A 14,584-nucleotide genomic window follows, 5' to 3' on the forward strand; every position below is an offset into this window, starting at 1 on the left:
ATAAAACCCTAATGACAAAAAAACTGCATCTTTTTACCTCCTGCGCACAAGATACACAATGGGCTACAAAAGCGCTCCAGCTTGGGCCTGTTGGCCCAAGCCTCCGCTCCATGGACTAAGCCTTAGAAAATCTCTCATTAAAAACCACGCAACGTTATTTGGGTCGGGTCAGGTTGTCAACCGGATCAAACATAAACTAGGCTCCACAAAGCCCAACAATTTGCACATGCAGAAGTACCTCCATCATAATTTCGCTATACCCGATTAAATTTGGTTTCTATTCCATGTAATTAGCAAGAACAAAATGTTAGACATTCATCTACTAAATACTTTTATGCAATAGACCCTTCTACGTGTGCCTTATTACAGACATAACTCTTAAGCTTGTGCAAATACTTGTATTTGAAGCCATAATATGAGATTTTATCAAAAATAAAATACTAGTGTGCAATTGTAATGTAGATTATAATGAAATTTTGTAAACTTTACCTCTCAACTGGATACATTCATCTGTATTGCAATGGACCTGCAACTTTAGCTTTCCAAGATAGGTGAATGGCCAAGTGAACCATTACATCTAAGAAAGAAGGTGGAAAAATTTGTTGTAATTTATAGAGGGTTATTGCAATTTAGGTTTCAAGACGATCCAAATCATCCACTCGTAACACTTTGGAACACAATTCTTTGACAAAGTTACTTAACTCAGTCACACCATCAGATACTTTTTTAGGTAAAAAGTCAAGCACTGCACACTACAACAAAAGTGGGCTATGGTGACAAAATCTAGTGAGGATAAACAATTTCGTCACCAAATGATAACATTTAGTGAGAAAAAGAAGAATTCGTCACCAAATATTATAAAAATATTAAAATTGGTGACGAAATCAATATTTCGTCACCAAAGATGTACCAATTGGTGACGAAATCAATATTTCGTCACCAAAGATGTACAAATTGGAGACGAAATATTTATTTTGTCACTATAGGTCATGAAAAAAAGGCAAACCTAGGGTGACGAAATATTCACGTCACCAAAGACTTACCAGAGGTGACGAAATTTTAAATTCGTCACCCAATATTAGGATGTAGGTGTTTTTGGTAACGAAATAAATTTTTGTCACCTATTGTTTAACCAAAGACTAACCGGAGGTGATGAAATTCCAAATTCATCATCCAATATTAAGATGGAGGTGTTTTTGGTGACAATATAAGTGTTTGTCACCCATTGTTTACAAATAATTAAGAATTGTCATGGGCAAGGTATACCTATATATACCCGGTTTGTTTATCCATAGATTTCCATACCCTACACAAAGCCAATTTTTATAAAATCAACAAATATGCTCAAAAACCACTAAAATGACCAATATATCCTCAAAATCTCTCAAATAAGCAAAATACCCATGAAACCTTTAAAATGACCAAAATATTCTTACAATCTCTAAAATCACCAATTATGCTAAAAACCCATTAAAATTACCAAAATCTCTCAAAATCTCTAAAATGAGCAAAATACCCATAAAATAACCTCAAAATTACCAAAATACCCCCAAAATCACCAAATATGCTAAAAAATCACTAAAAATTACCAAAATATCCCCTAAACCTAATAAATGACCGAAATCCTCTAATCCTGAAAAATGACCAAAGTACACACAAAACCTAAAAAATTACCCCTCGAAACCTAAAATTTGGCCAAAATACCCCAAAAACAAAAAAATTACCAAAATAACCCCTAAACCCAAAAAATAACCGAAATAGCTCTGAAACCTAAAAACTGACCAAAATAGCATTAATGCTTGAAAATTACCAAAATACCCCTAATCCTAAAAAATTACCAAAATACCCCCAAAAACTTAAAAAATGACCAAAATACCCCTGAAACCTATAAAATGACAAAAATGGCCCTAAAACCTATACGATGATAAAAATACACCCTAAACCTTAAAGATGATTGAAATGCCCTCAAACATAAAAGTGATCAAAATACCCCTAAATGACAAAAATACTCATTTTTATAATTTCTGGCTATTTTGGTCATTTTTTAGGTTTAGGGGGTATTTTGGTCATTTTATTGGGTTTTGAGGGTATCTTCAATTATTTTTTAGGTTTAGGGGGGGTATTTTGGTCATTTTCATATTTCAAGGGTATTTTGGCCATTTTTAGGTTTCATGAGTATTTTGGTAATGTTTAAGTTTTGGGGAGTATTTCGGTCATTTCTTAGATTTAGGACATATTTTTGTCATTTTTAAGTTTCGGGGGTATTTTGGTCATTTTAAAGGTTCTAGGGGTATTTCGATTATTTCTTAGCTTTAGGGTGAATTTTGGTAGTTTTTTTAGTTTTGGGGGATATTTTGGTAATGTTTTAAGTTTTAGGGGTATTTTGGTAATTTTATGATTTTAGAGGTATTTCGGTCTTTTTTAGGTTTAGGGTGCATTTCAGCAATTTTAGAGGATTTTAGGAGTACTTTGGTTATTTGCAAGTTTTAGAGGCAATCTGGTAATTTTGATAATTGGGTAATTGAGTGGGCTAGAGTTTACCCATAATAATTTGGTTGAGTTAGGTTTGGGTTAGATTTAATTAGTTAAATGGATAATAATGTGTAAATTACACCCGATTGGCAGGAAAATTGGCATACATGTTAAGAACAAATAGAACATGTAATCCAACGGTTGGATTTTCAAAATATGAATTCAATAATAACTTATTGGGTAGTGTAATATTTTTTTAGAATTACATCAGGTGTAGCTTGAACCCAGACCTATATTTCTTAATTTAATGTGAATTTCGACAAATCTACCGTTAGATTACATTATCTTCATATGTTTTTCATGCTTACAAAATTTCAAGGTGATCAACTATTAATAGGCATGTCATCAATCAATTGTCTAAATTTAAGTTTTTATACTTTAAAATAACGCATAAAAGAGAGTTTAAAGATCAAATGGCAAATTACACCCGATTGGCATGAAACTTGGCATGCATGTTCAGAACATATAGAAAATGTAAACCAACAGTTGGATTTCCAAAATTTGAATTCAATAATAAGTTATTGGGTGGTGTAACATTTTTTAGAGTTACATTAGGTGTAACTTGAACCTAGCTCTATATTTCTTAATTCAATGTGAATTTTGGAAAATCTACCGTTAGATTACATTATCTTCATGTGTTTTTCATCCTCACAAATTTTAAAGGTGATCAAAGATTAATACGCATGTCATCAACCAATTGTTTAAATTCAAGTTTTTGTCGTTTAAAATAACTCATAATAGATGAGTTTAAAGTCAAATGGCAAATTACACCCGATTGGTATGAAAATTGGCATGCATGTTAAGAGCATATAGAACATGTAATCCAACGGTTGGATTTGCAAAATATGAATTCAATAATAAGTTATTAGGTGGTGTAACCCTTTTTAGAGTTACATCAAGTGTAATTTGAACCTAGACCTATATTTCTTAATTCAATGTGAATTTTGACAAATCTACCGTTAGATTACATTATCTTTATATATTTTTCATGCTTACAAAATTTTAAGGTGATCAAAGATTAATAGGCATGTCATCGATCAATTGTCTAAATTCAAATTTTTGTAGATTAAAATAACGTTTAAAGATCAAATAGCAAATTGCACCCGATTGGCATGAAAATTCACGTACATGTTCAAAGCATATAGAACATGTAATCCAACGGTTGGAGTTTCAAAATATGAATTCAATAATAAGTTATTGGATTGTGTAACACTTTTTAGAGTTATATCATATGTAATCTGAACCCAGACCTATATTTCTTAATTCAATGTGAATTTTGACAAATCTACCGTTAAATTACATTATTTTCATATGTTTTTCATGCTCATAAATTTTAAAGGTGATCAAAGATTAATAGGCATATCATCAATCAATTGTCTAAATTCAAATTTTTGTAGTTTAAAATAACGCTTAAAAGATGAGTTTGAAGATCAAATGACAAATTACACCCAATTGGCATGAAAATTGGCATGAATGTTCAGAGCATATAGAACATGTAATCCAACGGTTGGATTTCCAAAATATGAATTCAATAATAAGTTATTGGGTGGTGTCACACTTTTTAGAGTTACATTAGGTGTAACTTGAACCTTGCTCTATATTTTTTAATTCAATGTGAATTTTGACAAATCTACCGTTAGATTACATTATCTGCTTATGCTTTTTATGCTCACAAATTTTAAAGGTGATCAAGGATTAACAGGCATGTCATCAATCAATTGTCTAAATTCAAATTTTTGTAGTTTAAAATAACGCTTAAAAGATGAGTTTAAAGATCAAATAGCAAATTACACCCGATTGGCATGAAAATTGGCATGCATATTCAGAACATATAGAACACGTAATCCAACGGTTGGATTTCCAAAATATGAATTCAATAATAAGTTATTGGGTGGTGTAACACTTTTTAGAGTTACATTAGGTGTAACTTGAACCTTGCTCTATATTTTTTAATTCAATGTGAATTTTGACAAATCTACCGTTAGATTACATTATCTTCTTATGCTTTTTATGCTCACAAATTTTAAAGGTGATCAAGGATTAACAGGCATGTCATCAATCAATTGTCTAAATTCAAATTTTTGTAGTTTAAAATAACGCTTAAAAGATGAGTATAAAGATCAAATAGAAAATTACACCCAATTGACATGAAAATTGGCATGCATATTCAGAACATATAGAACACGTAATCCAACGGTTGGATTTCCAAAATATGAATTCAATAATAAGTTATTGGGTGGTGTAACACTTTTTAGAGTTACATTAGGTGTAACGAACGCTTGGCTACATATTTTTTAATTGATGTGAATTTTGACAAATCTACCGTTAGATTACATTATCTTCATATGCTTTTCATGCTCACAAATTTTAAAGGTGATCAAAGATTAACATACATGTCATCGATCAATTGTCTAAATTCAAGTTTTTGTGATTTATAATAACGCATAAAAAATGTGTTTAAATTTATTAACTTAATTAATTAAAACTACTAATGTTTTTTCTAATAATAATTATCATAAGAAGAATAAAAAAACTAAATTCTGTGAATATCAATGCTAAATCATAATTATGAAGTAGTAGTGGTAATATATATATATATATATATATATATATATATATATATATATATATTAATCTTTTTGAATAGTAGTACGTAGTATAATATACACTTAACCAAAAAAAAAAAAAAAAAAAAAAAATAAAGTATTATAACGTACAGTGTGGGAAGTAAAACAAAATCTAAAGGCTTAAAAGATGTCAAACTTGTGTGGCTCCAATTCATTCAATATTAAAAACTCAAAAACAAAGGTGTGGCTCTCATTGACTGTTTGTGTATACAAATATCACTGCTGCACTGGTAGACTAGCAAAGCAGTGAAGCGCATAGTTTGTAATCTAAAGTTAGAGGTTCAGTAATTTCAGTTTGTAACTAGCGCGTAGTGAATTTTTTTGATTTCCTTTTTGCGCCGTGCCCAAATTTCAGGCGGGTTCTAAATTTTTTGGATTTTTTTTTCATTATTTTTTATTGAATAAAATTTATGTATAGTATTTTAAATTTTTTCATGTGACTTCATAACTTTAAAAATACATTTTCTTCCATAAGAAAAAAATTACGTGGCAAAATCTTAGAGGAAGAGCCTAAGAAACCTAAATGTTGTACCACTCTTGCTCATTTTTATATGGGTAAACAAAATACCGTTACTCTTTCTCCTCTCATAGACAGACCCAGGCCTCTCAGGCTCTCAAAAAGACTGGTAAGCTCTCTCTCATCGATCTTGTCTCTCTCATTGATTTTGGGATTAGAGAGGGTGATGATTTTAGGACATAGATTTTGGGATTGAAGAAGGTAATAGATTCTTTCCCTATTGATTATATGGAAATTTTAAAGTCATTGTTTTTAAAAATTTTATGGTCAGAGTATTTCAGTTTTGTTTAGGGTTCTAACAAATAAGCTAAATCTGTGCACTATTTTTTTGGCAGTCTGCTAGTGTTAATGGAAATTCAAGTTTGCATATCAAAAATTAAAATAAAATAATGGAAATTCATGTTAGTTTCCTTAGATGTCTTGCTTCCTTAGTTATCCTGAATAATTTCGTATGATGAAATCTTATAAACAATAAAAATTTTGTATGATTGAAATAAAAGGTTTTAACTTGTAATTTATATGCATATCAGATTGATTGCATTGCTCGTGTTGCATTTGAGACTACTCGGAAGCGGAGTGGTAAACTTTGTTTTGTTGACAAAGCCAATGTGTTGGAGGTAATTTTGTGGTTTCTTGGCTTCGTTATGCAATTCTTGTCAAAGTTGTAAAAAAGATTTTCTGTCATAATTTATGGTGTAGACTTATCATATAACAGATGAGCATGGCCCCCTCGTAGAAAGACTCAAGCAATAGTGTCAGAAAAAAAAAATCATTTGTTCTCATATACTGTGGGGTTGTAAGTTTTTATTTTAATAAGGAACCTTACGTGTCCTATCACCTGTGGTAGTTGTGTGAGGGAATTTTAGGTAAGTGTGCACCGGGAGGACTTTACCTATTTCATAAGAGATGAATTGTATATCAGAGTTCTTGGTCTTTTTTATTTTGGTTGAATCAGAGGTCTTGGTCTTGGTCTTATTTGGTCATTGTGTCAAGCAATCATCAATATTTTGGGGAAAAAAAACCAAGGAGACTTTTTTTTTTTTTTTTTTTTGGGGGGGGGGGGGGGGATACATAACACTTGGAGGACATTAAGAGGTGAGACTTGAGAGTTCACTCTCTCTCTTCCTCTCTGTCATACCCTCCCCTAGCACTTGATGCTTCTCATATCAATAAAATTTTTACTTATCCAAAGAAAATTCATAAAAAGGAAACTGATAGAATGGCAATGAATGGCAATTTAAATACTTATTGATAATTCAATAGCAATTGTTAAATAGGAAAGAAGAATAAGCAGCAGATGTATAAGATAGGTGTGAGTGTGAGTATAGGTGCTTCCACATTTTCCTTGCTTAGTTCTTAATTAGCGGGACCCATATATGCTTGCTTTTGGACTCAGTCAAATTCTAGAGGGAGTGTCTATTTCATGGCGTTTTTGCGAAATTGGTGAATCCAGGATATATATGTCCTTGCTCAGTTCTTAATTAGTGGGGACCCATGCTTGCTTTTGGACTCAGTCAAATTCTAGAGAGTTTCTACTTCTTCATGGTGTTTTTGCGAAATTTGTAAATTCAGGATATTTTTGGGTTTCATCCTCATTCTTTTTTTAGGCTAATATATACTCAATGCCCAAACTACAGCCACCCTTTAACTTGGATAAATATTTGCAGAAAGGAAAGAATATATAAGAATATATATATATATATATATATATATATATATATAGAGAGAGAGAGAGAGAGAGAGAGAGAGAGAAATGTTAACAAGCGCTGCTTTGTGCTTGTTAAGTATAAAAAAGACAATTTTTTCAGAAAAAGTAAAAAAATACACCAATTAATACTTACAAAACTGAAAAAAAATGACATAAACTGCCCAAAAAAAACAAAAATTTTGTCAAAAAAAGTAAAAAATATTGCGGTTAGATATCCAAATTTACACACACACACACACATATATATATATTGGTTTTACTTAGGATAAGTGGTCATAGAAAATATCTGAAACTTGGTCTAGAGTTAGAAATTGCTTTTAAATATTTGTCTCTTTAATTGATTTATCAAGTTTTTGGAAGTTGCCGTTTGTGTTATGCTTTAGCTTATTGTCCTTTTTTCATGGCATTGTGTGGCCTTTGTTATTGCAAGGGATTGTTCTAATTGCTCTCTATCATAATTTTCAGCTTCTAAGTGGGTCAAGGGGAAGCAATTGGAAGAAGTTGTGGCTATTAAAAACACGTGAGTTTTGCCAATATATGATTTGTTGCTTAGTTCATCTTGTCTGTGATTTAGGTTTTCTCATATATGCTTGTTTATCCACCCAATTTCTTGGCTTAGCTACTATCTATATGTGTTTTGCTTGTTTGTTCTTTTGCTTGAAATGTTGTGTTTTGGGTTTTGGATAGCCAATATTTGGTGCTGTTTTAGGCTTATTGGCTTAGTCTTGTAGTTGTGGGGTACCTAAATGCAAAATCAAGGTGGACCACAGGTCCTTGTACTTGAATAGTTTAAACTGGGCCGCTCTCTAATTTTTCAAGTGTTTAACACACACACACAGATATATATATATATATATATATATATATATATATATATATATATATATATACAAAGTAGTTTCACTTTCTCATGCGAGAAAATTAATTTTTTTTTTAATTAGGTCTTAATTAATTAGTGAATTTATAAATAAAAAAAATATGCTAATTACTAGAGAGTGCACTAAGGATATATATATATATATATATATATATATATATATATATATATATATATATATATATATATATAGAGAGAGAGAGAGAGAGAGAGAGAGAGAGAGAGAGAGAGAGCATCTCCAACACAATTAGATTAGAGTTGCATATATATATATCTCCACCACAGCATGAAAATTAAGAGGTAAATTTACTTATATTGGAATTTGATTCATGAAGGGAAACATTTTAATTGAAATGGTGCCGTGGTGGTTTAAAACAAAAGATCAAAAAAAGAAAAAAGATTTGACTCTTACTATCAGTTGATGTTAAAGTCTCACCGTATTATCTTCTAAAATTGACTAGTGAATTTTTATCTACCAAGAGTAGATTCTCATACACGCAACTTAGGTCTTATTCAATTAGTGAATTTATAATTAAAATAAATGCTAATTACTAGAAATGTGGTCCACAAGCTCCATGTTGTCTTATAATATGATGTCTTATATTTATATTATACTTCCTTATTATAGTAATATAATGTTTTGCAATATTCAGCAAATTAATATATATATATATATATATGTATAATGTTTTGCAATAAGTAGCAGACGTACGACAAGCATCACGTTTAGGTTTGCCTGATGTTTAATTAATGGGAAGTTGAAAAAAGAAGAAAGAGAATATAATCTTTACAGCTTATTATTCTTGTCATGGGACCAACCACAGAAATTACCCAGCACAACCTATTCAATGGGCTTCCTCTTTCTCTTTCCTTTACTCATTTTCTGATTCTTTTTTTTTTTTTTGCTTGAATCTAAAACATTTTTCTCTGCGTTTTCTTTTCAGCCAAATATTAACAGAAGAAACCAACACAGCCAGCAATAATCAAAGCAAAGAGAACCAAAAAAAAAAAAAAACAAAGAGGGCATCAGCTGGGTAAACCCGAAATTCCTCTTTTCATTTTTCTATAGCTCTATTTACACTTTTTGTACACAATATACACACCATCACGGAGTCATAGCACCCATATTCTACTTCTAATCTACTCACACATACATGCGCTATGCTCACCTGGACACATATTGGTCCATATTTTGTTGGCAGTTGAGTTGATATTGGGAGTGTTGATTTCTTTGTGTATATTTTCTAAGTTTTGAAGTATATCTAGAATTGAATGTATAAAGTATTTATCAATTTTTAAACTTTTAATTCTTTTTGGACTAAAAATAAAGGATTGTAAGAATGAAATTGTGACTCTTGGTATAATGTGTCACTCCAAAGTATATTGGAGGTTTAGATGTTAGAAAACATTAAATATGACATTTCATTATCTTGATGACTTAACATTCACCTTGTATGTGTGGTCAGATATGGATAATAGTTGGATGACACTTGGTAAGACACCTAGAGACAGACTAAGTCAACAATATATTGATGGGGTGAATTCATTTCTTACTTTTGCAATGGCTGTTGTGGACCGAAGTGGAAAAATTCCGTGCCCATGTATTGATTGTTTGAATTGCTATCAACAATCTACTCACATTGTGCAAATTCATTTGCTTCATCGTGGGATTATGCAAGATTATACTAAGTGGTACTATCATGGAGAACCCCGTGAATTAAATGAGCACATTGATGATGAAGAAATGCTAGACAATGATCATTTGGATGGTATTGATGCCTTGGTGGAGGATCGAATTAGAGGGGAACCAAGAGATACAACCCAGCAAGATGAGGAAGTGCGTAATTTTGATAAAATGTTTAGTGATTCAAAGCATGAGCTGTATCCAGGTTGCACAGATTACACTCTTTTGAAGTTTGTCATTGAGATGCTAAATGTGAAGGTAACAACCAACTTGAGTAATAAGGGGCTTGACATGATACTAGACTTGTTGAGTAAGCTTTTACCAAAAGGTAACTTGGTTCCAAGGTCAACTTATGAAGCAAAGAAGATATTACGCGACTTGGGCTTATCATATGAGCACATTCATGCGTGTAAAAATGATTGTGCTCTCTTTTGGAAGGAAAATAAAAACCTTGATAAATGTCCGGTGTGTCAGACGCCTAGATACAAGGATAATAGAACAGGTGGTAAGAAGATTGCTCAAAAAGTATTGCGCTACTTCCCATTGACTCCTAGGTTGCGGAGATTATACATGTCTAGAAAAAGAGTTTGAAGACATGAGATGGTACATAGAAAAACGTGTGAATGATGGGATATTAAGGCATCCGGTGATAGTCAAGAGTGGAAGGAGTTTGATTTGAAACATCGTGAGTTTGCCCTAGAACCTCGCAATGTGAGGTTAGGGATGGCTACGAATGGTTTTAACCCTTTTGGGAATATGAACAATAACTACGATATGTGGCTGTCATACTCATTCCCTATAACCTACCACCTTGGTTAGTTATGAAAGAACCTTATTTTATGATGTCCTTACTTATTCCTGGACCCAATCAACCAGGAAATGAGCTTGATGTTTTCTTGAGGCCATTGGTGGATGAGTTGAAGGAGTTGTGGGAAGAGGGTGCACACACTTACGATGCATCTTGTGGTATGCATTTTCAGATGCGTGTCGCTTTGTTGTGGACAATACATGACTATCCTGGATTCGGTAATGTGTCTGGGTGGAGGACAAAGGGTTATCATGCTTGTTATACTTGCAATGATGAACCATATTCAGAGACATTGGAAAGTAAAATTGGATATACTAACCATCGAGCCTACTTGCCTATGGACCACCCTTGGCGAAGGAGTTGTTCATTCAATGGTAAAATTGAGAAACGGATGAGATCATTGGAGTTACCGGTGGAAAAGATAAATGAGCAATTAGACCAAATGCCAAATATAATTTTGGGAAAGGATCCAAACAACAAGAAAAAACGTCCAATTATTGGGGAACCGAATTGGTCAAAGGAAAGTATCCTATACAAGCTACCATACTGGAGGAATAAGAAGCTTAAACACAACATTGATGTCATGCATGTTGAGAAAAATATTAGTGAGAGTACATTTGGAACTTTGTTGAGAATTGAGGGGAAAAACAAGGACACAGACAAGGCACGCAAGGACTTGAAAAATATGGGCATAAGGAGTGTTTTGCATCTCCGGGAACGTCTGATGGATCATTTGACAAGCCTCGTATGCCTTCTTTTCATTATATCTGAAGAAAGGGATGGTTTTTATGAATTTTGAAATCGAGTTAAATATCCGGATGGCTATGCGGCAAACATATCAAGGTCGGTGAACACAAGAAATGGTAGACTATTAAATGCGAAAAGCCATGACTGTCATGTGCTATTACAACGAATTCTTCCAATTGGGATGCGGGGTTTTGCTGATAAGGACATTTGTACGGTATTGTTTGAGTTGGGTAGTTTCTTTCAAGACTTATGCTCTAGGACTTTAAGGAAGAGCGACTTGGAGAAATTAGAAGGACGTATACTTCTCATACTATGCAAACTCGAGAAGTATTTTCCTCCAGCCTTCTTTGATGTAATGGTTCATCTTGCTGTTCACCTACCTCGTGAAGCCATTCTTGGAGGACCAGTGCAATATAGATGGATGTATCCCATTGAAAGGTAATTCTCTCTATCCATTAATTATAGTTTGCCGAATGTTTATTTTTTAAAGCAAATTATATTGCGTATGTAGTCATACTCCCAATTAATTCCTTGAAGGTTTCTTGGAACGTTGAAAAGATATGTTTCCAACCGAGCTCGACCAGAAGGTTCAATTGCAGAGGCTTACATTCTTAAAGAGTGTATTACTTTCTCGTCATTATATCTTGATGGAGCTGAAACCGTGCATAATCGAAGGGAAAGAAATGCAGATTGTGGTGAATATGGCCATGGGTTGACGATTTTCTCACAAACGACTCGACCCACGGATCTAGGTAGAATGATGTGGGGATGTCACGTGAATTGCGTGATATTGCTCAATGGTATTTGTTATACAATTGTCCCGAGTTGGAGCCGTATTTAGAGTATGTGAAGTCATATTTTGATTATGCTTGGAATTGTCTTTAATATTATTTGCATTTCTTAGTGAATACAAATCACTTGTTTTGAATAGTGAACACAAAAACACATTACATAATCCAATTGGAGAAGACATAACTCAAATACAACGACGAGAGTTTCCTAAGTGGTTCAAAAAACGTGTAAGAAATTTTGAATCTTGTGACACATTAAATAGTACTAAATTTTGCTTGATAGTTTTTTCACTACTAATGTCGCATGTTGCATGTCATTATAGATCTATAGATTGAAAGAGAACGACTCATCGTCAAGTTACAAAACAAATGTGGTCATTAGCAAATGGTCCTAAGTTGCTAATGAAAGAATACTCAGTCTGCATGGTCAATGGTGTAAGGTTTCATACAAAAGACTTGGACAATCGTCGTGTAACCCGAGAATAGCGGTGTATCTACGAAAGGGGACTATGATGGACAAATACATGACTTCTATGGTCATGTGTGCAAAAATTTGGGAATTGGAGTATATGTATCAATATAAAGTTGTTTTGTTTCAGTGTGAATGGTACAATACTGGTAATAAGATTGGTCGAAGGAGAACGATACGAACTGAGACACATTGCACAAGTATTAATGTGCAAAGTCGGTGGTATCAAAATGACCCTTTTATATTACCTAGTCAGGCGAAACAAGTTTTCTACCTTTGTGATACCAAATGGGGTGAACCTTGGCATGTTGTGCAATTCGTACAATATAGGGGAGTGTTTGATGTGCCAGAAGTGGGTGATGGAGAATCTAATGATCAAACAGAAGCTAATGAAGCATTCCAACAAGAAGCCATTAGCGATGTTGTCCCTATCGATGTTGAAGATAATGTTCAATATTGTAACGGTGGTATTGAAGTTGAGAATATTCTAGAAGATTTGGAAGAGCAAGGAGATAACAATGAAGATGAAGTGCATAGCATTCCTGATTCTGATATGGATCCTGATATGGATTATGATATGTAGATTTCATTTTTTTTTCCTTTATATATGGAAACGTGTGTTTAATAATTTTTGATTCCCTATTATTTGTTCATGTATATTTCTATTTGATGTTCCAATTTATGTTTCGTACTTGGGAAGAATTTGTAATGAATAGACATTATATTTTATTTTCTATGTAAATTTATAGTTGCAGAAATGACCAAAAAGCGCAAAGATACTCATAATAAAATAACAGAATATGAGATGGAAAGAGCACAAAGAATCAAGCAAAACCAAGAGAGAATAAATGCTTTGGGATTGAAGCATTTGTCAACTTTTCTGCCTAAATCTGGAAATATGGGAAGAAAAAGAGTAAGTGTTCAGGTAGATGACGACGACTATGTACCAGCTATTGGTGATGATGAGTTATCTAGTCCTTTAAATAATGAGGTAATATATATATGATTTGGTGTATGCAATACTTCATACTTTTTAATATTGTGATGAAATAACTTTTTTTTTTTTATGAATTTAAAAATCTGTACATATTTTGGTATGATACAGATGGTACCAGGACGTAGCACTCGTTCATGCCGTGAGAAATTTACCCCAACAGTCCAGCATAAGGGTCCATTATCGAGTCAACTTCTCGGTGGAGATTCTGAGGTATTATATACATGATTTGGTGCCTGAGATACTTTGTAATATTGTGTTTGGAATGATCAATGACAATCATTGATTGAAGATATTTTAAATGATGAAATAACTTGTTTATATCTTAACTTGTAATAAATTTAGATATTTTTATATACTTTCGCATGATACAGATGTCTCGTTATAAGCATAAGGAATCTACACCAGCAGTCCAGCATACCGGCCCATCATCGAGCACGCATCTTGGTGGAGATTCTCTTGCCCAAATTTCTACTAATGTTGAGGCACAGCTTGTGGGCACACCGTCTACCACGGATGGTGAGATATTTAAGTTTCATTACTTGATTTCATAATCACACTATATTTAGTTCACTTGTTGATTTAATTTTTATTATGTCTTGATAGCATCGACTTGTAGACGTGCCCGTGGCATGACGCGTGGATTAGGGGTACGAGGACTTGTTGAGAAATATGGGAAGCTACCAGTCCGCATTGCCCCAGAGTTTTGTGCTCCTGTTGGTGAACATGCAGGGAAGTTTGCTAGTCAAATTGGTGTACAAGTGCGTACGAACTTGTCCACTATGAATGTTTATAGTTGGAAGAATGTTGATAGCAGTGAAAAAGAGGCG

The 14,584-nt window shown here is 33.0% G+C and overlaps 1 protein-coding gene across 1 annotated transcript; it reads left to right on the forward strand.

Annotated features, from left to right (window-relative positions):
* Positions 1 to 9,729: 9,729 nt before the first annotated feature.
* On the forward strand, positions 9,730 to 11,552 carry LOC142634738 (uncharacterized). The gene is made up of 4 exons (XM_075809005.1): positions 9,730 to 10,470; positions 10,585 to 10,759; positions 10,822 to 11,165; positions 11,220 to 11,552. Exons 1-4 carry the CDS (start codon positions 9,730 to 9,732, stop codon positions 11,550 to 11,552), a joined length of 1,593 nt encoding a protein of 530 aa, XP_075665120.1.
* Positions 11,553 to 14,584: the final 3,032 nt, after the last annotated feature.

The sequence above is a fragment of the Castanea sativa genome, chromosome 5 (genome assembly GCF_040712315.1).
Source record: "Castanea sativa cultivar Marrone di Chiusa Pesio chromosome 5, ASM4071231v1".
NCBI classification, from domain to species: domain Eukaryota; kingdom Viridiplantae; phylum Streptophyta; class Magnoliopsida; order Fagales; family Fagaceae; genus Castanea; species Castanea sativa.